Below are 27,736 nucleotides of genomic sequence, written 5' to 3' on the forward strand. Positions count from 1 at the left end.
CTTATCAGGCATTCACGCCTTGATATTGATATGATATATGTCATTGTAAAAAACAAACAATCCAACGGAATAGCGATGAAATGTGGTTCCTTTGTCTCTTTCTGCCTTCGAAGGTTTACTGGAGCAATTAATGGCAACACAACATGGCATATTTTCTCTTTCGCTTTCTCGCTCACTGCTTAGAAGTAATAATATGGCTGCCGCGCGCGGGACACGGTCGCCATGGTGGTTCGGTCCAGTTCTAGCGATTGTGCAACTGCGCGTGCGCAGTGGGGCTCACATAGTTTCGGCAAAGCGAAAACGGTGGTAGCAACTCAAACAGAATAAATTACCAAGCAAATACGCAAAGTTATTTCACTAGACGCCTACAGTTAAAACAAACAACTGAATATCGAATTATTCATACAGTGTTTTTGCAACAAGGTGTCTCAGAGGACCAAAAATAAAATGCTCTGGCAACGGCAACAGGCACCATTGACAAGTGTCCTGTGAATGAACAGTGAAACGGTGATAAAAGCATTAGAAGCAGAGGAAAGATAAATGAAATCTCATGGCCTTGGACCGGTATGTGTTACATTCAATCTCTCTACCTCTTCCACCATTCTTCGTTTATTCATTAAGTCCTATAAATCCTAACTTGGACAATGAATATATGCATACATTGATACATACAGGATCATTCCAAGTCTTACAACAGTAACGAAAAACATTATGAACTTGAGCCAAAGTAATGATGATTTTCACAAGTTAGCAAATGACACCCAACTCACTAAAGCTTCCTCCATCAAAACATAGAAATGTGCATTGTTGCTTTGAAGGAGTGGATGCTGACAAAAATTGAAAGTGGAATGGGGAGCCCAGTTTGGCAGGAAGCAATGAACAACTTTCAGATAAAAACAACAACAAAAAAAACAAAACTTAATGGTCACAGTGCCACAGACATGAAGGTGTTGCTTGCTGGCAATGCAACAACAAGTGGTCTGCATCTGGGAAAATCAGAAATCATTAGAAAATTAACAGCAGAGACAAGGCCATCACATTGATCACTTCACAGAAAGAAAAATAGAGAGAAGGAGTGGCCAAAAGACAAGCATGAAAGGCAGAGCACGATCCATTGCAAATCGAACAATTATTGGCATCATTACCAAACCAACACTGCAATTTTCTTCATGATGGAACAGAGTTTCTCTGGGCTTCCCTAAATACATAAAACTGAGCAACATGGTAGACGCCACATCTAGTCTGTTGCTCAGCTTTATGATATGTATTGTTTGATGTCAGACACTTAGAGACCATTTTAAGGGGAGTTAGTGCCATATATGTACTGTCTGTTATTGTTAATGGTCAATCATTTATGGTTGTGATAATACATTTGTATTCAGATTTCTGAAGTATTTACCCTGGGGATAAAATCCATGACAACTGAACAAGAGATCTGAATACATTAAGAGGTTTAAATGTGTGTGTGTGTGTGTGTGTGTGTGTGTGTGTGTAGACATGTTTGTGTGTGTGTGCACACGTGTGTGTGTGTGTGTGTAAACAATGTGTGTGTGTGAGTATGTGTGTGTGAAGCTGATAGCTGTGTGAAGTATTGAACAACAAAGAAGGGAAAAGGACCAAGTCATATGAAAATCATATTGTACATGTACTTTATGCTCAAGGAAAGTCTGAGACTTCAGTGTCTTGTTTACAAACAAGTTTGATAAGTTAGATTTTTATTATTATTTAGAACTGATAAAATTTACTTAGTGAGTGCATAGCATAGCGACAAGAGAGTGATTTTGTAATATTAGTGTAGTATGTGTTTGTTAGCTTGTCTTCTTAAAGTAAATGATCCATTAACTTACTTAACCATTTGGACTCTACATTGAGAAGCATGGGGCCACAACAGCCCTTGTTTAGTGAAATTGTTTCAGAGCTATACTCATCATTTTGGTCCATGTCCATCTGGCTACCTTAATCTCATCCTCCATGCATTTTCTCCATGTTGTTACTGGAGGATATGTCAGCCAACTGTCTTCCCAAAGGCTTTCAACTGTTCGCTTTCCAGGCCCCTTTGAAGGGGAATCCCTCTGGACCAAGTAGTTATTTGATCTGGTTATTGTAATTTCTGGAACATAATTTTGTAACCCAGAGCCCGGTTCCCAGCCTGGAGGACCAGGGATCACTCTTTGTTTTGTGTCTGTCCTTTGGCCTGTCTGATGTGGGTGGCTCTACCAAGAACTGAAGCTTCTGCTTAGTTGTCAGTCTCAGGGTGATTGAGACACACTAGCCTCCTGACCATATCATGTGGTAAACTATCTGTGTGGAAGTGATCTGTTTCTCATTGATCTGTAAAATATGGATCCATATCATGTGTGATCCACTCTGTTTACGCATACCCAGATTCCAACACTCGACTGTTGGCCGCCATTCTTTCACTGTCTCTGGACCTTGCGATTGGAATGAACTTCCTCTTTCGCTTCGTCAAGTCTCCACACTCAGCTCTTTCAAGTCTGGCCTTAAAACCCACCTCTTCCCTTGCCTGCCCTTCCTTGTCTTTAGTTTCTACAGTTTTAGAGTTATGCATGCGTGTGAATGACTGGTGCGAAAGTGCTTTGATTTGTCTCTGCACAAGATTCAGTGCTATATAAATACCATTATTATTATTATTTAGTTTGTATTCATTTGTAAACCAAGAAATTGTCATAACCTTTTTTCCTTTAAATAGTATCGTGCACATGTATGATTTACAAAATCAATGCAGCAGCATATACACTCATTCATGCACACACTCACAAACATGCACATAAGCAAATACATATACATATATAGTATAATATACACAGAGACTTTTAATGTGAATGTTTTGGGTGCAGATGGCAGCAGCAGCTGTGTGATCTACTGGCAGCAGTCCACATCAAGCAGCAACAATATGACCAAGCTGTCAGTGCCTGCCAGGTTTTGCTGAAACCATGGTACTGTCACTGCCAGTGAATGTCAAGTATTATTAATCTGTTCAAAGCTGTTGTCATTATATTTTTTGCCAATGCACTCACACCAACACAAGTAGGCACCAACACACATACAATGATACATGCACTCATACACACACACACACACACACACACACACACACACTCACACTCACACTCACATACACATTATCAGCTGTTCAATTATCAAACTAAAATATAATCAGAGAGATTGAAAGGGGAATCAAATTCAACAGACCTCCAAATTTAGATAACCCAATTCATAATTTTCTTGCAAAGTCTACAAGTATCCTTAGTACGATTAGCTTTATTGAGGTCCCCCAAATTCCTACTGTGCAAAAGTCGTCGTTATTCTTGAAAACAAATGAAGAGAAAAAGTAAAAACTTAGAGATAAAGTGTATGTATGTTCTTTTTTTTTTTTTTTTTTTTTTTTTTTTTTTTTTTAAGCAGCAAGTACACACTTCTTGATTCAAATAGTGGATGAAATATACAGACTGCAAGGATTTTCAGACAAGAATGTCAAAGGCTGGGTTTTTTTTTGGTTTTTTTTTCCTGTCTTTTACTATTTTTAAGTGTATCATTCTTCTGAAATGATACACTGTACGTTTTGCTTATGTTCAGAAAGAGTGATCCAATGTGATGCAAAATTATTTAATATAAATTTTATGAGCATGTTGTGCTTCAGTGATCTGGGGTGAAAAGTTATTAAAACTATTGCTCTCTCCGCTCTTCTTATAGCTGACACCTGCGCTGCAACTCCATTGTTATAAACGCAAGTCCGAGGGTTATCAGTGCTTCTCTTATGTCCCTGAATGGTGGAAAAGTATCTAACACAGTATCAGAGACCATTCTTTTGAATCCTTTAAGAAGAATCTTAGAACACATCTGTTCAGTCAGTTCTGCAGATAACACTCTCTGTCTTTCCATTTCTCTGTGACCTTGATTCATGCTGCTTATGCACACTTGTTTCGGTGTGAGGATGTGTATTGTGGTGTGTTTGTGTGTGTATAGATTGTATACATTTCAGTGAATTTCCATTCTGTTTAGTTTCAAATATATGCTTTGAAGGGTAGGAAAAGCACTATACAATATAAATGCCCAATTATTATGATTATTACTCATTGTGAGCTTAATGTGAAATAGATGGGGGAAGTGGGATGGAATCCAAACCTGATTGTTACTTGTAATACTGTAGCACTGCAGTACACATGACAGTTTTTCTCTGTCTTCTTCCCAGGCCAAGGAAGACACAGGAGAGTGAATCTGCTGCAAAAAAGGAAGTTCCTGACAGAAATGGCAATGGTAACAGAATATGTTTCATACTGGATCAAACATAAGAAATGTTCAGAGCAACAGGATATGTGTTTTCTGACTCTGCCTAACATTAAGAGATCAGTTGAAATGTATTTAGAATTAGTGTTTGTTTGAGTGATGCTGTTTAGCTGTCAACACAGTTCAAACACAGAGAGGGACACAAACATGGTGAAACACAAACACAAACACACATACACTCACCCAGACCGCTTTCTTATAATGTTTACTGCACTAAAAGTAGGATGGAAAACTGACACTTTCATCACTTTCACATTTTGTTATGATTGTTCAGGTACTCTAGGACTTTGTAACAAATAAATGTTGGTACTCCAAAGTGACTTTCAACCAAGAACATTTTGTTTATGTAATAAGTTTTGTGATATATTTAGTAAATACTTTTTTGTTTTCTTTAAAATCATAGTCAGTAAGTGAGTAACCTTCTGGGTTGTTTTTTTATATTTTTTTTTCTTCAGATTTTAATTGAACTTATGATTTTGTATATGTGAATAATCCACTGTTTGCCATTTGGTTCTTTCAGCTGCAGACGTACAAATCAGTCCTCGTGAAGAAGCAGAGCTGAAAGTGGTAAATGATTTACTGAAAAGAGCTCAGAAAGCGAGGGTCAAGACCACTTCTAAGGTATGCAGTGTATTACTGTTAGTCAAATGCAGTGTATTACTATTAGCCAAAGTGGTTAGGTTTGATAATTTGCTAAAAGGGGACATGAAGTGGTGTTTGGCTTGATGGCTTTTATAGTGACTGCTCATCCAGTACTTTTTATAGCAAATAAATGTGTATTTGAAAAAAAACAACAACTTTATTTAAATGTGCTGCTTGACAGGCACAACAGCTGAGTGGTTAAAACATTCAACTTTCATTCTGAGGGTCCTGAGTTTGAATCCTGGTTACAGTACCTGGTGGGTAAAGGGTGGAGATTTTTCCGATCTCCCAGGTCAACAGATGTGCAGACGTGCTTGTGCCTGAAACTCCTTCATGTGTATATGCATGCAGAAGATAGAATAAGCACAATAAAGATAAAGGAGGTTGAGTTTAGGCTTTGACATGATGTGTGAAACCACTGTCCACAACCCTCACAAGCTACGCCTTGCTGGTCCCAGGTGACTGGGCGGTCACATGTGCCACATACGTACCTTGACATAGACTGGCTTTTATCTTCTTCTTCTTCATGATGCTGAGAGTCAGTTGACTGGGAGGGTAATGTTTCACGCAATATTTGGGAAGCAAAATCAGTAGAATGTACTATGGGTTTAGAATTTAGCTATGGAGTAAGAGACTGGATGCTATAAGCATAAGGTAGGAACAGTACAATGTTCATGAGTAGAAATGTGGCGGGTATGGCCAGTACAGTACTCTCTGGTAGCCAACAGTTCTTTCTTGGGGGCCTGGTACTATAAACCATAGTGGGTACATCATCACAGAAATATATAGGTAATACGGTCACAGTCTCAGTTTGGAGCGAAAAGAAGCTGGTACTATTCCCATCAGCTACTCAGAATCTGCCTAGGCAGTAATAGTACTTGAACTAGTTTCAGTTTGGTGTCACAGTAGTAGTGGACAAGCTGTGTATACAAGTGAACGTGGGAGTCACAGCCCAAGAATGAAGAAAAAGAAGAAAATTTGATGCTTCAAGCAGTTGTGGAGGCCGTCATTTTTCATAATGTTGTGATGTCACAAGTATGTAGACTCATTTTCGCTTTGGCTGACGTCAGAAGCGGATTGAAACGGACTGGTCAAAAATTTCTGTACGAGGACTTTCCAAAAGAAAAGAAAAAAATACTGTGTAAAGACTGTTGGAATGGAGTTTGATGAAGTTCCATATAATTTTGAAGGCAAGTTTTGGGAAGGGTTAAAACAAGCTGCTGAAACGTCAAAAACACAGATGAAAGTTTTGAGGATGTGGAATACTGCATATTTGCCAACTCTGTCATGCCCAAAGAAAGCACATATTGCAGAGACAATAATTTGACTGTTGCAGCTTTTGGAAACAATGAATGTGATGGACCTGCAGTTTGAATCACAGAACATCCATCATTTCCCAGAGTTGTTCTGATCAAAGCAATCCCGAAAGTTGGCTTTGAACAGTCTTTGTGACATCACAATTGACCTCCTTCTGTTCCCTTTCTAGACAGCCAAGCCCAATATGGCGGCACCCTGTGTTGTACCAAGCTGATAGTTTAAATCAATATCATTGCTTTAGTGTGCAGATATGTTCAGTTTAATGCATGGTTCTGTAATTATTTACCTATTTGCCAGGTTTTTAAAGCATGATGCTTTTTCACTTCATGTCCCATTAAAGTATTGCATTGTAACTTGATTGATTTTGTGTACTATAGAAATAATATCATGAATGTGAATAACATTGATATATATAGCAGTAGATGATATTCACATGAACTGAATGCCATTTCTGAGGATTTTTTTTTTTTTTTTTTTCAAAATTAGACATTGCTGTTTTCTATTCTGGCTTCTTCTTCATAAGTGTGTGTATGTTTGTATGTGTGTGGTGGTTTCATGCTCAGATGTGAGTGTGGGTGCATGTAAATGTGTGTGTATATTTCACGTCTGATTTTTTTTCACATGATTAAGCTATATATATTTACACTGGAACAGAATCTTCTGCAGACCATATAAATGTTGCAAGTTTAGCTCAGTATTGGCACAACACAGATTCTAACTGCAGAAGAAGGGGATTTGGGCCGAAGAAATATACTACAAGAGTGGTCATACACATACTCATAAATTTACACCACACACACATGTGAATTTACACATGTATGCACACATACATGGTCCTTTGTTGATAGAATATGTATTTATATAAATTGCAAGAAATGTTTTTTTTCCATTTCGTGACAATGTGAGTGAGGAAAGTTACATCATCCAGTCTGTTCATGTGCATGTATATATTTGTATGTATTTCTACATTGTGCTTACACCAGATTTGTTTTTCTTTCAACTCAGAAAGTTCAGGAACAAAATGAGGATGACCTGCAGTCATCCAGAAGTGGAAAGGAGTTGTGGGAATCATGTGACTCCAAGTCCCAAACCATCCAGGAATCATCTCAAAAAGAAGGCGCACCATCTTTCTGTTCGAAGCCAATACTTGTGGTAAAAAGTGATGATGACTTAAAAAAGAACACCAGCAGCACTCACACAGAAAGGCCAGCAAATAACGTCGCCAAAAAGCAGCAACAAAGAACCCAGCCTGTGAGAGAAAGGGGAGATCAAAGTTCTCGCCCACTCAGAAAGAATCACTCAGCTGTTCCCACTTTATCAAAACCACCCCCCACACTGGACCAGAAACGCTCAAAAAGCTTTGAAAAGGTAGAAAGCTCCCGGGCACCCTCCCGACCAAGAAGTGGACGTGCGAGCTTTAAGCCTGCACATACAACCGCTCCCTTCAAAACAGATCCCAACTTGCATGTTCCAAAATGCTCTGCCAAGAACAGCATCCGTCCAGTTAAACAGCACCCTGCCAGCAAACGACAGAACTATGTAGGGGACAAAAATTACATGACCAGAGTCCTTCCTCCTGTTGGCTCAGACAGTGATCCCTCACCATCTTTAGTTCCTAGTGTTGAGGAATGCAATGTTTTACAAGAGAATGTTTTACAAGATTTCTGTGATACACATTCCCTTCAGTCCAGTGAAGAACCACAACCAGGGGCTGAACATCAGACAGGGTCAAGTCATGAAGAAAAGTTGAACAGCAAACTGACAAGTGTGACTCTGGAGTCCGATTCAGCCCGGGATGTGTCCAGCCGGTCACTTGATGCTGGTGTCAAGGCCCTTCCTTCTGAAGATTCAAGTTCAAAATCAGGAGAAAAGGAAATCAAACAATTTTCTTTGTTGTCAGATGGGTAAGTATGTACCCTCTCAGGCTGTGAGTGTGTGCATTTGTCTGTGGGAGAGTCATATGCAGTGTGTAAACAGAACAAAAACAAACTTTGTCATAAATTATCAAAATTTATTTGGCACAAAAAGACAAACATGCTATAGTTAGCGACAATCTGAATTCTTGAGAGATGTCAGCTCTTGTGTGTATGTGTGTGTGCATATTTTTTATTGATGTGATTGTTTATTTTCAATAATCGGCTTCATTATTGTTTCATATAGCTGATGTTTAACATAATGTACTGATCGCAGAAGACCTTGTATTTCTCAACTTCACTTCTTCCTCTTTATCATGATGGATAAGAGCTGCGCATGTACCAGGTGTTCGCATTGCACAGCATTCTTGGATGATTTGGTTGTCATTTATGATGAACATTCTGTTGACAGCTCAAAGATAAACATTCCACCCAAGGCGAGACGTGCCTTTGCAAAGAACCAACAACTAAGGAAGAAAATGTCCCAGAGAAACACAGGGAGGAAATCTGAATCGGAGTCAGATGACTTGGGCCAGAAGTTTGCTGATAAGCTCGAGCAGTTGGTGAGTCATTGTATATTGATTGTGTGTGTGTGTGTGTTCACATTTGTGCTTGTGTACAAGAGTGAGACATGCCAGCGTGTTTGCCTGTCTTCTGATATGGAGGCAGTAGATCAGCCCATATTCTCATCTCTTGGATTTTGACAAAACACAACTCATAGCCATACAACAAGATTGCCACACAGGAATGTAATGTATACATATTTGCCTGGCTGTGTGTATTTAGACTTTGATCAAATTATATTCTGTGTAATTGGTTCTAGCTTGATCATCAACACCTCATTTTACTTTAATGCTTTATGCTTCCGTACGCCCACATCTAACCGCCTTCAGTTTTCACAGCGACTACAGCTGACAGTGCTAGCCAGCTGTATAAATGTTTTTGTTTTTGTTTTTTTAATGTTTTTTGGTGTGTGTTTTTGCATACTGACCTTGTAGGTAATTAGGGAAAATTGTCTGAGAAGATGGTAAAGCCGTTTTCATTTGTGTGTTGAGTGAAAAATGGCAACCATGTCACGGCAGACAAAACAGATTTTTCTGAGGATATAGTAAGCGTGATTATATAACTTATTTATTGATCGCAGCAGACAAAACATTTTTCTGAGGAAATGATAAATGTCATTTTACAACTCAAAGCTGATTTTTTTACAAATGATTTAACTGAAATGGATATTGAAACTGGAAAGACAGATGAAGACTCATGGCATGTAATAAGGAGAGAATAATTACCCTATAAACGACATGCTTCTCACTGCATTCCAGCAAGCATGGCTGTCAGCGTTGGATGCACAGGCATGAAAGGATTAGCCTATAGCATTTGCAAGCCAAACACTTCCAAGTTAGGAATGTTTGTATTTACATTGCCTGTCTTTGTATACAACAAAAAGAGGAGTTTGAATCATACTCCCTGTTTGGTCATAATTATCTATTATGTACTTACCACGTCAAACTGATGCAAACCAGACTCATTGGTTTGCCCTTCATGGCCAAATTTTGCGCGGCTGACAGTGAAAAGATGTCTGGCCATGCCCGGTCCACTCGAGCCAATCAAACGCCTTTAAAGGTGACAAGCAATGACTCATTCTATGGCCAGCAAGAAATACCCCATGTGAACCACGGCAGTGACCACAGGGACAGATGGGCAGGCATTTGAGTTCAACATGGTAAGTATATATCACCAAACAGGGATTCAGACTCCTCTTTTTGGTGTCATATACTGTACCATGTCAAACTGATGCAGAATTCAAAGCAAACGGAGGAGGGCAATACCTACTGGTTCTCATTGGAGCCGTTGTAACCATGATAGCTGTGTTAACTGTGACAAAGGAAATCCCCTTGGAACCATCAGCCCTGGTCATACGGGAATCCCCATGGTAGAAGTTGATGGAGGGAATCTCAGACTACCAGAAGGCTGTCTCCAAGACAAGTTGCAGAAGGAGCCTTGGACACAGAGGCAGACTGAGGAGCTGATGGCTTCAGTTTCTGTGAAGGCAATTCGGACCGCACATTAGTCACATGTATCGGTGAAGCAACTGAGGGTTTGAATGAGGGATTCCTGAGCGGGGCTGTCTCAGCAGATGTGGTTTGCCTCTGGGTTCCATAGGAGGAACATGTGTCAGAGCCTGGAGGTCTGGGTACCACATTTGAGCCAGCCATTTGGGCACAATGAGAATAAACTGTGAGTGTTCCAATCTGGCTTTCTGAACCACCTTGGACAGAAATGGAAAGGGAGGAAACATGAAAGCAGTCAGGTTGCTCCAGTCAAGAGACTGAGCATCCATTGCCCAAGCTTCTGGGTCTGTGACCGTTGAGACATAGATCAGGAGTCTTTTGTTGAACTTTGTGGCAGAGAGGTCTGCTGTTGGCAGAAACCATCACTTCCACACCCCCTGAAGGGTTTATTTGTTTAGGGTCCACTCTGAGTGGATAACATTCTTGGACCTGCTGAGAGCATTGGCCAAAATGTTGGCTTTGCCTGCTATGTGTCACAGAGAGTGCATTGCCCTTGTTGTGTCACCAATGGGAGAGAGCCTCGGTCTGCAGGAAAAGGTCCACTGAGTGCGCCTTGAACAACTGGATGGTCTTGCTGGCAGCCTCTCCCAAGAAATGCAGGGGAGCCCTGTGAACTGCCTTGAGTTCCAGAACATTTATGTGGCACAGGCACTCCTCTTGGGATAAAGTCACCACTGCATGGAGTGAGTCCATGTAAGCCCCCCATCCCCGCAAGGAGGCGTCTGTGGAGACCGCCACTTGAGACGTGGGTGGGGTTGTGGGAACCCCTTGTGCCAGAAGAGAGAGGAGACATTCTGATGTTGCCTTGAGGAGACACTCTCCCAGACAAATCTGAGAAAGGCTCCTGACAGAGCTCTAATTCAGCCTCATGGTTTTTTCCATTGTAGGATGACTTGTGAGACATAATGGACCACACTTTGAATCCCCCAAAATAACCAAGGCCAGCACAGAGAAGGGAAAGACAAGATGGACTGAGAATAAGATATAGATATTGATTTGAGGGGGCAGAGTTTAATCTGTGTGAGATACAGCACACGGGTTATAAAAATAAGCCGCATGCAGTGAAACAGGCCAAAGGAACATGCTTAAATAACAATAAAAGCGCAAGACAAGGCAGACCATAAAACCTGACGAGTTGGCGTTGACAGCCATGACCACCAAGGCAGACCATAAAACCTGACGAGTTGACGTTGACATCCATGACCAGAGGAATAGGTCATCGCTTGTAGCCTTTAACCCTTTCGCTGCCAGGAAAATGAAATTTAAGTGAAATCTATTTGCCAGGGTTTTTTCACAAAAAACAGGTATAAATTTTCTAAAAATTCTGTGCTCTTTGTTATTGGAGAAAGACCCATAAAAGTATATATTTTCTGAAAGGTAAATGGATAAAGAATACAAAACACATGCTGTTTTCCCATTTTATATATTTTTAGTGACATGCTGCTGTTTTGAAATCAGTGTTTTGTTTTTTGTCACATTTTCAACTTGTTCATTACAAACATTAGTCAGGTAATTTGCACAAAAATATCATATTTTCTGGACAAATGGATATCTGCAAACACAAAATCATACAAGAACAACCACAATATACATATATTTTTAAGAGATAGATACACAATGCATTGTGACTTCTCCAAGTGATAATATGGATGTGAGGCCACGCCCCCTCAGTCTCCACCCCTCTCCTCTTCACCCCTCTCACACGGTCACTTGATCCAGTTCTCATCAGACCGCATTGGCTGAGTGCCAAGAATATCGCTCACACTGTGTCCTGCTAATAATTCGGTCATGTTCTGTCGTCTGCTAACATCTGCACAGCCAGCATCACTCGCTGATAGTCGCATCTTGGCCGCTCTCTTGATTGCTCCCTTTATTTTCAATCAAATCGTCCTATAAATGTTCATCACTGTCTTCTCCTTTGAATTTACACTGCAATTCTTTCTGAGCATCAGCTAAAGAAAGAAATCTTGGTTGATTTAGTTCATCACGATTGCATGTCTTGAGCACGGCGTCAGTCCGACATTTTGTTGAGCGAGCAAGTAGAGAAGTCAGGCAAACACTTCGACAGTGACCCAACCAAAACGTTCAAATAAAGGACTGCTTCATGACGTAGATGGGGTTTCTAGCTATGAATAGAATCTAGAAAGATTCCCCAGGCTAAAGCTACCACTATTTTCGTCAACGAAGTGAATGCAAACCAGGAAAGTCAGAATATTTCGATGACGAGTTATCTCGTCATTGTGGCAGCAAAGCATACATGCTTGCCATGACGAGTTATCTCGTCATATAGGCAGCCTAGGGGTTAATGGCAGTTGATTAGCTAGAGCAATCCGGACATGGCCAGATGTCCTTTCACTGTCAGCTGCATGAAATTTGGCCAAGTAGGGCAAAGTGATAGACCTAGTTTGCATCAGTTTGACATGGTACAGTATATGACATCAGTTTGTTTCCCTCTTTCTCTGCATGATAATGTATAAAATCAAGAACAGTGTTTCATGACTTGTTCTGGGTGTCACCAACAAACTTATTTAGTGTGGGGCACTTTGTACTGGCTTGTGACCGCTCAGGCAGTTATAGGCCTCACTTTCTCTTTTACTGCTAACTTTACTTATGTTTTGTTGCCATGCATGGGCATTCTGTTCACTACTATTGTATGGACAATGGTTAACACCTAATTTGTGTATCTGGTGAAACATATGATGACAATGATGTGACAAGGATAAATGCCTGTTATTATGTTTATGCTGAACAGTTTGATCCTGAGGAAGAATTGGTGTATCGGCAAAAGGCCTTGGAGTGTCTGCGCACACACCAGCAGCTGTTGGAGCTTTTAGCACAGTTGGACTTAGAACATCTGACAGGTATCATCACTTTTGACAAAATCGTTTTGATTGTGCCACAAATGAATTTGTTAATATCAGTGCTTTGAAGTGTATTCTGTTGGAGATGAAGACCTGTTGACAGTTATTTCATTTACCAGTTAAGAAATTTTCTTTAAAAAAACCAAAAAAACCAACCAACCCCACCAAAAAACAACCCACCTTATTTACATGTGTACGAACGTCTGACACTTGTGTCCTTGTTTTATCCTCAGAAGATTATGACTGAGACCTATACTTCCCCTCCTCCTACATTCATGGGCTGTAACTCTTACAAGTTTCTTGGAATTCTACAATTGAACATTTAGACCACTTTTGTTCCATCACACTGCCATGCAGTTTTCAGGGTGGGTGCATGCTGGTTTTATGCTTCCGTTGTCCATAAAACACTGACAAAATATACAAGAAGTTTAAGAAACATATATTGGTCTTGTAGAGCTTTTGGCACAAGCAGGTCTGGAGATATATTGACTTTGGAAACTGGAAAGATTTATGCCGTAGCCCACCAGTTGTGGCCAGGATTTGAACTGTGGAACCTACAGATGGGACTGAAGTCCAGTACTCCAACCTTTCACTGTTTTTCATGACCAGTCAATAATCTTTGCTGATGGTGGTGGAGCTTTGGTTAAACGTCCTTTCGCAAATGTTATGTCAGACTAGAACAAAAGTCTGACACAGAAAACTGGTGTTTTATCACACCAAAGCAGAAATCTTCCACTGATGTAGAAGGCATATCTGATATGTGCAGGTTATCTGCTCATTTGTTGAATTATGTTACAGTTGTTGATGTATATCTTATTTCCAGTAAATCTGTTTTCTGTGTTTCAGAAACATCAAGGGCAGAAGATATACTGCGGGCCAAGATGCTTGCAGAGTTTGTTCTGTCAAACTTTTCTGCATATTCCGAAGAAGTCAACATGCTTAGCAAAGGTAAACTGGGTGGTTGAGTTTTAAAAATAAATCATTTTTTCAATGCATTTCCCTGCATTTTAGGACAATTCAACTTTTCAATGGGAAAAAGTGCAGGCAGCTAACTTTAGTATTCTGTTCTGAAAGAAATCAGATTAATTTTTATTTTGGTGGAGGCCAGGTGTTCTAAGTGAGCAACTCCCGAAACAAAATCTGCTGTGATGGTTTACGGAACCCTTATGGTGGTGGTGTTCTAGAAAAATGTAGTATTTGACGCATGGTAACAAAACACAAAGTTTAAAATCATCAAATGACAACAAACACCACAAATCCCTCCCGCACCAGTCTTGGTTCTCTCAAATATTCATGTTTGGATCAGGTATAGCTCCATATCATATCTGGTCATAGAATCTGTTCCTTTTTTATTTTCAGTTCAGTTTCCAGACATTCCAGCTGTTGTTGAGCCTCCTCACAAAGATGCTGGGAATCTGTACTCATGGTTGCCTGCCTCATTACAAGGTAAGCTGATTACACTGTTCTCCTTATCTTATTGTTCACATGTAGAATTGTTTGTTGGAGAAGGCTCTTCATGTTTAATATTATGTTTGATACATTCTTCACTATCTTACATGGGAACATGTACTACTGCAGCTTGGAGCATTTTTTCACTAAAATTACTTGACATTAATGCATGTATTTTGTCAGAAATTCAGTTCTCCTTATCTTATTGTTCACATGATAAATTGTTGAAGAAAGCTCTGCATTTTTGATATGTTGGATACATTCTTCACAGTCTTACATGGGAACATGTACCACTGCACCTTAGAGCATTTTTTCACTAAAATTACTTGACATTAATACATGTATTTTGTCAGACATTCAGTTCTCCTTATCATATTGTTTCACATGATAAATTGTTCATTGGAGAAAGCTCCTTATTTTTAATATTATGCTGGATACATTCTTCAGTATCTTACATGGGAACATGTACTGCAGCTTGGAGCATTTTTTTCACTAAAATTACTTTACAGTAATGCGTGTATTTTGTCTGAAATTCAGTTCTCCCTATCTTGTTGTTCACATGATAAATTGTTCGTTGGAGAAAGCTCTGTATTTTAAATAGTATGTTGGATACATTCTTCAGTGTTTTACATGGGAACATGTACTGCAGCATTTTTTCACTAAAATTACTTTACATTAATGCATGTTATGTGCATGTATTTTGTCTGAAATTCAGTTCTCCTGATCTTATTGTTCACATGTAAAATTGTCTGTTTGAGAAAGCTCTGCAGTTTTAATATTATGTTGGATACATTCTTCAGTATCTTACATGGGAACATGTATGTTGGATACATTCTTCAGTATCTTACATGGGAACATGTACTACTGCAGCTTGGAACTTTTTTTTTTGTACTAAAATTACTTTACATTAATGCACGTTATGTGCATGTGTTTTGTCTGAAAATCAGAGATGTGTTTAAAATAAGATGGCCGTTAAAAATTCATTATAGAACATTCAATACCACTTTCTAGTTTGTGTAAATTCAGTATGTTTAAACATATTCTGTCATTGCATCTAAGTATTGTTATTAATATGGAGCTCTTCCTAGGCCATTCTGTTAACAGTACGCTTAAGAAACATGCTGGCAGCACTCATCATGACCAAGAAGCAACTGGTGTAAGTTTAGAAATACAGTGACAAAACTGTTTGTGGATGGTAATTGTGCAAGTGCATGCAGGTACTTTATTAATTTGTTGGATTTGCATGCTGTGCGCACATGTTCAAGTTTTCCGTGTTTGTGGGAGGGACATACATGTAGATGTAGGGTGGGGCCCATGTTCGTATGTGTTTGTGGATAGGGGCCTTGGTGTGCGAGACTTTGAATTTGTGCATATATTTTATATGAGTCTTATCCATCTCCTCTTTCGTACGCTCTGTACACCCAACCTTTGTCCAAGGTGATTTCCAGTTACAACATTCAGCAACATATGTTTGCCGATGACACTGAAATGTCCAACTCTGGTGGTCAATCTCAGTCTGACATTTTGTTTTGTACCATACGATCCTGTATTAATGATGTGAAGGCTTGCACCCTCGTAAACAAGTTACTGTTGAATGAGGATAAAACTGAAGTAATTCTTGACTCTTCTTGAAAGACAGAGAAATATCCCCTTTTCCAGCAAAGCTCGTATGTTGGCGTTGTTGTTGACAGTAAGCTTTCAATGAAAGATCACGTTTCAAAAATTTGCCAGGTTGCCTACCATTTATCAGACCATTTTCGACTGTTGACGCAACAAAGACCCTTGTTCTCTCACGGTTAGATTACTGCAATTCTCTGCTGGCAGGTCTCCCCCAGAAGTACGTTGAAAAAATTTATTTGTGTCTGTGTAGTTGTATTTGTAAATGATCTGGGCTCTCCAGAGATTGGCTGTCCAAATATTCATTATTATTATACTTTGTCTTGGGATGTGTGTGTATGCAAGTTCACTGAACGAGGTCCATTAATCTTTCAAACCATTTCATTACTAGTTGATACAATGGGGTGTCTGATGCAGTGTTGTGGGAAATAAATCAGCAGATAAATGATAAATGAAAAATCGCAGATTGGTTGTGGATATCCCAAAGTGCCATCATCTCAATAGAATTGACTTGACCATTTTGTAATATTGCCATGGAGGAATTTTTTCAGAGAAATGTCTTATTAACTTTACCTTTGGCATTATGCATATTTCATTGCTTTATCTGGTTGATTAATTTAAAATGCCATTTTTGCAGTTTTAGTATGGTTCTTGACACCATTAGCCATCTGACCAGTTTGTCATGAAATCTGGTCATTTTTAATACTAACAACCCCTTATTCCTGCCCCCCCCCCCCCCCCCTGATATTTGTAACTGAAACTATACCTTGTCCATCACACTTATTGGTATGTGAAATGGTTCATCAGTATGTGTGTGATAAGTGCAAAGTGCATGTGAGTGATAATATGTAGAGATTGCTGTCATTATGAACACGGAAAACACAACTTACGTCATTGCTATAATATTAAGCTTTATACTGCAATGCTTAAACACCAACTGACTGCTCTGGAAAGTACATGTTTACATTAGTCCAGTTAATACAAAAGAAAAGTAGAAAATCTAAACAGTACAGCTAAAAGATTTCACATCTAAAGTGTCACTGTTACTTTTATTGGTTTAATACCATCGTTTTAAGAAAGCACTTTCCTCTGCTTTGTGGAAATCCAAATCTTGTTACAAAATGTTAGCAAAACTTTAAGTACTATTCCAGCATAATATGCAGACCTGTTTAATTCTGTTGTTTTCACAGGGAAAAAAATCAGATGCACTATATCGTTTCCAATGTCAGTGTGTGTAAGTTGGGTTATGGAAACAAACATTGCATAAAAACGAAGTATGGTTGCTCAGATGAAATGAAGGTTAAATTGTGCTTGTGTGCATCTTGGTCAGATCTCGATCTCCTCAGAAGGGCCACCCTCTTCCATAACATCAGTGAAGTAAATGGGTAGTTGCCCATGATCATGGAAGAAATCTCTCGGAACCAGACTTTCTGGACGTGTGCAGAATGGAAGAGACTGCAGTTGTCACGAACACTCATTCAACTCCACATTAAACAGCTCCTTTTGGTGGCATGCTCCACGATGTGGATGATTTCTTATGGAGAAATGTTAAACATATATCAAAACCATTCTCAGTTTGAATTGAGGAAACTGGCAGGAATGCAAAAAGCTAAATTGGCACTCCATTTCTCCGCAGTTCAGAATATGCAAATATGATGTTTGTTTTCAGCGTGCCTCAATTCTTTTCTCGGTTTGGTGCAAGTTTTGATTTTTTCCCAACAGTACCTGTCAACTCGATACTGAACTGCAACAGTAAATATTTATGTATTTTATAGCCTGAATATTTGGCAGGTGAATGACAGAAATCTGCAAAAGCCCTTTTGGCATAAAAAATTATACTGATTTTATGAAATATTAGTAAGTCATGTGGCCAACTAGCTGCAACATTGATGGGTCATTCCAAAATTGTATGCGTCATGGTTGATGACGGACATGAAATCATAACCCTGTTATTGAAATGTTCTTTCATTTTTAAATTAGCTTGTTGATTAGTGCTGAGAGCAAGTGTTGGCCCTTATTTTTATTTCACTGTGCATGATACATCTGCTTTCTGGAAAACCGATCAGAGGCATGTAAGATAACCATAAATGAATGTGTGTGTGCGCAGGAGAAAACCCATGTTCTGCAGACAGACTAGTTTACACATCCAAGGCCGAGTTGAATCAGTACATGACCATGTTGCTGCGACTGCAGACCCTTCAGTGTCGGCGTCAGATGCTTGACATCCTGATCAGTGATGTGTTACCATGGCTTTACCAGCAACAGCAGGACTGTTGCCAGGAGTAAGTTGACTTGAATGCTTTGGATGGGTTAAATGGGTTATGTTTTAACCGTTTTACAGAAATTGAGACTTGATATTTAAAAATTTTTTTTTTATTGGAAAGGGTGGTATTAGGTAATGCATATGTATGACCATGGGATTGGGCGTTTCAGGAAGAACACGACTGAAAAACATCCTCAGTCAACACAAGAAACATCAGTTCTGCCATTTGATGCTTTTTTTTTTTTTTTCTTTTCTGTGTGGTTGACAAAGAAGTACAATGAAAATAGACTTAAAAAAATGAAATGTTTGGCTATCTTTGGTCTTGTGAAGAGTCAAATTAACTGAGGACATAGTAAACACCTTACTTCATGCCAGATTTACTGAACATTTAGCAGTCTATACTTTTTGGTGTGGGTGGGGGGTCAGCTAACAATGCCTGACCAGCACATACGAGTCTAGGCACAAGTCAGGCATTCCTCCTCCCTCTTTCAATTAAAAAAAGAAAAAAAAAAAAAAAGAGTGTAGCATACATGGATCAAGCAGCACACACTGAAAATGAATCTTTAGCTACTTAACTTTATATGTAGTTTTGTAAGTTGTAGATGAATTGGTTTATGAAACAGCCATTTATCAAGTGACCCATAGTGTTCATAGCAATAACAGCATCAACACGTCTGTACTAAGCAGAAATGAGACATGCCTTATCCTTTGTTACAGGGACTTTGGTGCCATCTTCAGTGGAGTGTATGCCTTATTGGCATCAGATGGAAGTCAGATGCCAGTGTTGATATGTGATATGTAGTGGCACAGCTTTTATTTTCATTGTAGTATTTGTACTCTAATTTTTCTATGCCTTGGGTATATTTGAACATGAATAAATTGATTTATAAAAGATTTTTTTTCTTACCTTGAAGGCTGCTGTATTCATGTTCTTTAGTTTTCTGAGATACAATTCAGCATGAAAGATTTTTTTAAATACACATTATTTTTTTTTAACTAAAAAAAAAAAAAAAAACCACAACAAAACAACCAACCCATATATGTATGTACAGTATAGTATATATATATATTTTTTTTTAATGGTTACCGCCATTCCCGGATACTTTAGGAATATAGGTAAGCATTAGAGGGGTTGTGACAGCCAAGCTACATTTGGGAATTTAAGAAACAAATTTTTCACATAAGCCTTTAGCGTATTAGTCTGAAAAGGACATATGATTAGCAATGACTACACTCATATAAAATGTTGAATGCACAATTGATATATTCATGATGAATATTTACTTTTTCTTGTATGTATTTCCAATATTCATATGAACAATGTCAGCACAAAAAATTAAAAAAGTCTGAGGGGGGGGGGGGGGGGATCGCTGTCCATGATTCACAGGCAATTTCTGTCATCACCAATACACACTGTCACTGCCACATCATCAAGTAAACCCAGAAGCCCAAACACTTTAGAGCAAAGCACTTTTAATTGAAGGTGTCCGCATCCAAGGAAGGCAGCTAGGACTGGCAATTCTGACCACTGCTGCAATGAGACTGACACAGTGACATGGATGCAGTACATCTCTTCAGCTCCCCTTTCTGAAATATCAACCATCTGGTGTTAAATATTAAATAAAAAAACCTTTCAGCATAAAATGGTAATTATTTGCTATGTTCTTTCTACATATGAATGGATGACAATAGCAGAGCAATGGGGATGATGACAAAATAACTGTTTAAGCTTATCTTCATGGTGATATGGCATTACTGTTAAAACCATAAGAAATAAGCTGCTTTTATGAAAATAATCACCACCTCTTTCTGGCCAGGAATTTTGAATATATAAAACTGTCAACTGAAATGACTGTCATAAACCTTGCCAACATGCTTGCATTAATATATTATTAACATAATTTTCTTTAAAAAAAAAAAACACAAAAAACCCCAGCATTTCCCATCTTCCAAATACCATGAACTTTGAACACTAGCAATAGAATGTAACAGGAAAACTCACTGAATGTTAGCTTTTATCTTTACATCTACCACAAGTTGGGATTTATTTTCAAAACTTTTAAGCCCAACTAGATTTACAGTTTACTGACTACAAGGCACTTAAAACTGTTTAAGATGTCTCAGATTCATACAGAATTACAGCTTGATAGCACACCTATCAGTACTTTTTGAATCTTCTGACATGAGGTGGCACAGTAAAGACTTTGGAAAAATGATTTCCAAGATAACTTTCATTCATTTCACAGCTGCCAGCTGTGCATGCATTGTGTCAAACTGTCACTAACAAGATGAATCAGATAGCTGCTAACATGTCAATGGTTCAGGATACAGCTTTCTCTGAGATCACCAATATGGGGCTTTGATACTTGCACAACACATTACCTCTTACTTACATTGTTACAACCTGGTTGAGTCTGCAATTTGTAGAAAAACACATAATGGAACAGTACATGACAACCATCATAATGTTATCCAATCAAACCTTTAAATAAAGTGGTGTTGGTGAAAAAAAAAAAAAAAATTTTTTTAAGTGTTATAGCAAAAGAACAAAGATTTTTTTTCTTCTTTAAATTAATGAACATAGCAGAAAAGATAAAAGTGGGTGAGGTTTCCTACAGCATTACAAATTGCATCACCCTTGCAGGCGGCTGACTTTCCCCCAACACGTGCAGTGTCCAGCAAATGACTGCCAACCGCGTGCACAGCTCTGCCGACGGTTACCGCGCAGGCACCTGCCACACCTCCGCTCTCTCTCCACACCCCACCGCATCTCTACCCCACAGCACACAGCTCCGTACAGCTTTCTTTATTACCCCTCCTACAGTATGGGCAAATAAAAACAAACACATTAGTATAAGCACATGAAGTAATTCTATCTTAAACACAAACTTACACATACCTGTTTTGTTTTCCTTTACAACTTCAATCTTATTTAAAGTAGAAGAAAAAAACACCTTGTAAAGTAATTAGCTTTTTCTATAATGTCTGATAGAATAAACAAAACAGACAAAGAAAAACCAATGAACCGAAAATGTGTGCTTGAGAAAAAAAACCAAAAAAGGAATATTACACTGACACAAGTTTCTGTGCGATGCAGTGGTCTGACTGGGCTGATGTGCTATTTCTCATGCCTGATGCTTTATATCTGGTGTATAAAAACATTAGACCATTGTCACATAACACTTTCGGTCAATTTTGGTTATCCTGTATGGTATCTTATCTTACACTGATAAAATGTACAATTTAAAGAATGGTTAAAGGCTAAGGTATAAGAAGAGCCTGCATGTGGATTTGCAAACAAGAAACAACAAAAAAAAAGAAAATTAAAAAAATCCTCACATTTATTATATACAGATGTGTTTTATAAACAAACATAAACAGCACAAATATAAACAGCACAAACACACACATAAACACAAAATCGACCAACAGAGTTTAAAAAAAAAAAAATCTTCAGCATTAGTAAATTAAAAACTTCATACTTATTTAGTTGTAAAGGTCTTGATACAAAATCATTTGCTGTGAAAAGAACAGGTACAACTCATATGTACCAAAGCCAGAAAGAATGTATTTTTCATGTCTAGTCAGCCACTCAGTAAATCCTACTGGTGGAGAAACATCATTCATCCAACTAAAGCACACTGCTGTCAGAACACTCCTCACTTTTATCAGTGTTATCTTCTCAGTAAGGTATTTAGACTAAAACCTACTGTATACAATATTCTCATAATAATTTGGAACAATAATGGATTTCCAAAACCTTTACTCAAAGTTTTCACTGGCCGTTTCAGTGACCAAGAGATGGCTGGCTAGAGCCCAGTAATGAACCCCAAGGGTTCATAAGCATTTTCTACATAGTGAGCTTAAACATAGCACCTGGCAAAATAAACCAAACCCTTCAAATTATGCAGTGAATCATCTAAAAATGGCTGTAACAGACATTTTTTCTCCACTTAAAAAACAACGAATATTGAGCAGATAACAACAGAACTTCATAAAAAATACTCAAATGAACAGCAGTGATAAAGGAAAAGAAGAAAAAAAAAAAAGAAAAAAAAAAAAAAAGAGAAAAAGCACACCCCTAAATTTAATCCTATTTACAACCAAACACAGCAGACGACTGTCAACAACAGACCAATAATGACCTGCTCAAGACCATCTGCAGTCAAGTCAGGCTGGCTGCTGTGTGAAGACACAGGACTGTCAAGCTCACATCTTCCACCCACACCACGGCTCAGTCTCCCTTCTCCTCCATGTTGTCTTTGCCTGACCCATCTGATCGAGCCCTGCTTCTGGAGCGGGACTTGGACCCAGAGTGGCTGCGCTCCTTCTTGCCCCGGCTGTGGCTTCTGCTGCGACTTGCACTCCTGCTTCGGCTGCGGCTGTAGGATCGGCTCCGTGAACGACTCCTGGACCTTCGGCTCTTGCCATGCCGACGTCCTCGAGACCTTGAGCGTGATCTGGACCTGGAAACCGCACGTCTTACATCAAATATTGAAATGAACATCTGAAAAACTAAGACCAAATATAAAATCAAATTAAAGTGTATACTGTTCAATGATGATGATGATGATTACAGGAGAGAAAAGAATATACTGTTATACTGCAGAAGGCATGCTTGTATCTTAGGTCCATCCTCTGAATTACAAAAAGTGAAAAAGGAAAAGAAAATACCAGAGTAAGATGCACAAGTGTAAACACTATTACAGGCACAGTCAAAATAAGACCTGGCAAAAAAACCAAACATGGATGAATGAAAATAATATTAATAACCTTTAATCATTACAATGACTAAGCACAAAAAAAACCCCAACAGTTTGCTGTGTTAACCTTTCCCATACGACTGGGTGTGCTCACTCCGACACACATGGTTTTTGCTCTGTAACTCAAGTAATTTTGAAGCCACCTCCATTAAATTTCATGACTTTGTTTATAATGTATCATACTAGATATCAACTGAAATTTAGTTTGTTTTATCCATAAAAAAAGAAATACATATAAAACAAATGTCCCAGACTGTCGTGGGTGTATGCACACCCATACTCTCAAAGAATAAATTTTGTGCGCTGTACTTCGTGGGTGTGAACTTACAAAAACAAGCCTTGTGTGCCACATGTTGTTTATGTGACATCACTCTTACTCATGCTTGCTATAGAGAGAGAGAGAGAGAGAGGCGTTGGTATGAAAATGTGGCTTGCCCATTGTTCCGATTTGGAGCCACTGAGATGAGGCCTTTTTGTCTGTTGTGCATCATATTCCTGGTTCAAGTCTGCGGTTTTATTCAGCCAGTCTGAAGTTGAGCTCATTTACAAAATGGATAATTATTGTTCTAGATAAAAGAACTGATTTAAATACAATTTTGAATGAACTGTTTTTCTTGTGGGGGAAAAAAAATAAAAAAAATCACCAGGACTGATCGGTATCAGCTATTTTCATGTGGCTGGAAAAGCCTTTTTTGAGACTCAGAACTAGATATTATTTATAATTTATATTGTATGTCTAAAATCCATTGATCAAAATCTATAGCTGATATAGAAATTTTATTCTTATTCCAATCAGATTGAAACAAAGGAAACCGATCTATGGGGAAAAAAAAAGAAACAGCCACGAACACTGACATCTTGGTCAAGGGAAAGGGGACTGGTATGGAACCAGTGCCCCCGGCATCAGTTGAACTCCATACAGTAAACACACCGTGCTCATGTCTGTCATCGCATCATGCGATAAGGGAGGAGGGGAGGGGGGAAAGATGGGGAAGGGCTAGAAAGAATCACTTACACTTCTGTCAGCACTTTTACAATCCTTTCTGATGGCATATGGAATGGACGCGCATGCGTTTGGGTGTGTGTATGTGTAGAGGATGAGGTGTGTGTGTAAGCACATAAACACACAAAAGAAAAACAGTGTTTCCCGTAAGCCTAAAATCTGATACAAAACCAAAAAAACATTCCTGCTCATAATGGAGATGCATCTTTAGTATTTCTTCTATAGATCCCTGATCTAAATAACATCCACAAGCTGCAGCCACCAAATGTATCACTGCATCATCAGCTGACGTAATTTCATCACAAACACACACAATGCATTAGTCAAATGTTGAAGTTTCATTCCTCAAAGTGTGGCTGGCCAAGGACAGAGACCACATGTGCATTTGTGTGTATGTGAGTGCGTGTATATGTACATGGGCGGTGTGTGTGGGTGTATGCGTGTCTTGCCGGGCCATTAGAACATCAGTACCCTCCAAAGGGCAGGAGTGAATCATTCTTTGTTTGTTCGTTGTTAGTGTAAGGCGTTTGCTTTGTTGTTTTTAATTCAAAGTGTGCAAAATTTCATCAAAACGACTCAGTAATACATAATGTATGGCACAAGAGAGCTAGCTGCCATGAACACGTACAGAGCAGATAACTGATAAGACTGAAATGAACTCGGACCTTTCATTATTTTCAGTCGCTGGGGCAGACGAAAAGAATGTGGCCTTTTTGCTTTCTTCGGTTTTGGCGTCAAATACATTGGCAGTACCGTCGCAACACCTTGGGGTCCGGACGACATCATACACAAGTTTCAGCCCCTTACCCCTCCCCCATTTCTTTCTGGATTTGCACATCTCAGGAATGGCCTCTGGCTGGGGGTTTTCTGCGGCAGTCATGCCCGACTAAAAGTTGATTTTATAATATATTTTTTTAAATAATAAAATGGAAAAGCCCATTTACATGTAGCTCTCGTATCTACGTGTAGCTCTCATATCCCTGCACTTGGTCAGTCAAGCGCATGAATAAATGCATGCATGCTATTGGAAACTGGACATGCAAGTTTGCTGAAGGAAATGTCAAATTTGCTTTATGGACAGATGTGGGTTACCGGCGGTACACCCACAATATACGACAAGGTCTTGCTTCTTCAAAGAAACCATAGGTTACTGTACACCCACGACGTATGGCAATGGATTAGTTCTGTACAGAAACCATGGGTGCTGTACACCCAAGACGTACGGGAAGGGGTCAGTTTCTACACAGAGACCATGGGTTGCTGTGCTGTGCTCCCACGGTGTACAGCAAGGAGTCTTTCAGGCAAAGAAAGCATGGGTGTCTGTACACCCACGACGTATGGCGGGGAGTCTTTCCTTCATAGAATTCATGGGTGTCTGTACACCCATGACGTACGGTGCACAAAATTTTAAGGCGATGTATGGGGAAGGTTTAACAAGTTAGAGCAGGTCAAGCAAAAATATGCGTAAAAGCTTGTTCATGGGATTGCAATGTATCAATTTTCTTTCAACTGAATGCAAACAATGTCTATTTTAAAGGCCAGCGCTAGGCATCAATCCTCGGTCCCAAATAACGAACAGGTGTAATGCTCAATTCTTGTTCGAGTCTATGCATACTTCAGTTCTGGCGTTTCAGGGAAATGTGGGCCTTTTGTGATTCTTGAGTTTGCTTTCGCTGCTGTCTGGCATGAAATTTTAACAAATGGTGGATAGGACCAAAGTCCAACCAGAAATTAAACTCGTGACCCACAAATTGGTCACCCTCAACACCAAACTACATATTTGCCAAATCTCCCACCAAAATCATAAACAAACTTCCACCAAGTTTTGCATTACCGAAGAACACCACTGGAATTACCGGATGTAATGATTACTGTTGTCGCTCAATGACATTCTTGTCAGAATCTCCGCAAACACCGAGCTTTTATCAACACCCTGCTACTTCATTTTTTTTTTTAGATGATCAAACATTGCATGGTGCCCTCATAAGCTCTAATATTTGGTGGAAATGGTGTACAGAGGCACCAAACAGCAGCTTCATCATTACCAACCTAATGTTGTCAAACATTCAACACTGCCCAAAATGTTCAACAAGCTTACGCATCGCTATGTGTCACAACCTTCCCCAGGATATTTAAATAAATGTAAACATCTTATATTCTGCATGTATATAGATATGAACAGATGAAAGGGGTTAAAACAGTAACAGGTTTGTGTAGAGATATGAACTGCTGAAGGGGGTTAAAACACTAACAGGTTTGCACATATTCCACCTTGAAGTTGAACTGGAAGATCAACAAAAACAAAATTATTCCCATCCTCCGACTTTGTTAATACTGTGAGTGTGATCAAACCCACGACTCTCTGAATAAAGTAAAATATTCTAACTTGGCAAATCATTCAAATGAAATGTGTATCATTCTTAATTCAACCCTCTCTGCCCCCCCCCCCCCCCCCCACCCCCACAATAAAACCCCTCCTCCCAACAATGATAACTGATAGATACAATACTGAACCAGCTTGAAATTTGTCATGGTTTACTTCCAAATATCTATCAGCATCATGGGGGTGGGCATAAATCTAAAATTAATAAAGCCTTCTCCTGACAATATAAACATAAATGATTGAACTTCCTGGTCTGAGAATATATTTTATATGGTGTACTTCATGTTGCAACATGTTAAGATTATAAATGTTCACAATTATCCTGACTGGTTAAAATTATTAGGCAGTTGGTATCATTACTTCCAGCCTCACACTTTACATGTATTCATTTTGATGTGCTTCGTCTAGTTTCAAAGAATAAGATATACCGCTATCAACTGTACTTGTTCATTTTACAGTTTGTCTTTAGTTCTTACCTATAACGACCACCACGTCGAGAAGGTGGCGGTCCACCACGTCTATACGGTTCTGCCGGTCTTCCATAGCGTGCCATCTGACACCGCAGTTCTCTGCCGTCCAGGTATGCTCCATCCATCGAGTCCATCGCATCTTCGGCATCACGCCGGTCAAAGAAACGGACAAAGGCAAATCCACGACTTTCCCTGCTGAAACGATCGCGGGGAATGTAGACATCGCCAACGTCTCCGTACTTTTCAAAAGCACGGCGAAGATCTTCTGGCGTAGTTCTGTAAGTCAGGTTGTCGACTTTAAGGGACACCATTCCCTCAATATTCGGTGGGCTTCGTCCATAACTCATGGCTACTTTTTAATAAATCGCTCGTTCTTGATGTGCTTTTCAATTGCGTTTCCCACACGTTGACGAAGAAGACGCCGTACTATTGCTAAATGCGCATGCGCATGATTGAGCGCCAACTTTTTGCGTCTTTTTAGTGTATATCTATTACAAAACGAAAAACACTCCCACCCCTCAAAACAAACAACAACAAACAAAATAAAAAACATAAACTGGAGGCCCATCACAAATGCACTCATTTAACACTTTTTGCCCTGAAGAGAGTAGTTTTTTGAAAAGTAAATGTGGTTTGACAAGAGTCAGTTCAGTTTTGGCATTAGACGTAAAACGT

The 27,736-nt window shown here is 39.1% G+C and overlaps 2 protein-coding genes across 3 annotated transcripts; one reads left to right on the forward strand and one right to left on the reverse strand.

The window, feature by feature from the left end:
* The first annotated feature begins 278 nt into the window (after positions 1-278).
* On the forward strand, positions 279-19,421 carry LOC143293150 (uncharacterized). The gene is made up of 11 exons (XM_076604066.1): positions 279-564; positions 2,859-2,957; positions 4,214-4,278; positions 4,829-4,929; positions 7,273-8,171; positions 8,593-8,743; positions 13,005-13,113; positions 13,960-14,061; positions 14,473-14,559; positions 18,287-18,461; positions 19,160-19,421. The coding sequence occupies exons 1-11, from the start codon at positions 551-553 to the stop codon at positions 19,242-19,244; spliced, it is 1,887 nt and encodes a 628-aa protein (XP_076460181.1). The 5' UTR covers positions 279-550; the 3' UTR covers positions 19,245-19,421.
* A 932-nt stretch (positions 19,422-20,353) lies between these two features.
* Positions 20,354-27,495, reverse strand: LOC143292394 (serine/arginine-rich splicing factor 2-like). 2 transcript variants are annotated; one of them, XR_013056645.1, is made up of 3 exons: positions 27,068-27,495; positions 22,588-22,908; positions 20,354-21,260 (listed from the first exon to the last, which is right to left on the reverse strand). XR_013056645.1 is itself a non-coding variant. In XM_076602624.1 (2 exons), the coding sequence occupies exons 1-2, from the start codon at positions 27,406-27,408 to the stop codon at positions 22,677-22,679; spliced, it is 573 nt and encodes a 190-aa protein (XP_076458739.1). In that variant the 5' UTR covers positions 27,409-27,495; the 3' UTR covers positions 20,354-22,676. The 2 variants fall into 2 exon arrangements, 1 of the variants encoding a protein (XP_076458739.1); XM_076602624.1 differs by having other exon boundaries at positions 20,354-22,908.
* Between the last annotated feature and the right edge of the window lie 241 nt (positions 27,496-27,736).

Source organism: Babylonia areolata, chromosome 18 (genome assembly GCF_041734735.1).
Source record: "Babylonia areolata isolate BAREFJ2019XMU chromosome 18, ASM4173473v1, whole genome shotgun sequence".
Taxonomy (NCBI): domain Eukaryota; kingdom Metazoa; phylum Mollusca; class Gastropoda; order Neogastropoda; family Buccinidae; genus Babylonia; species Babylonia areolata.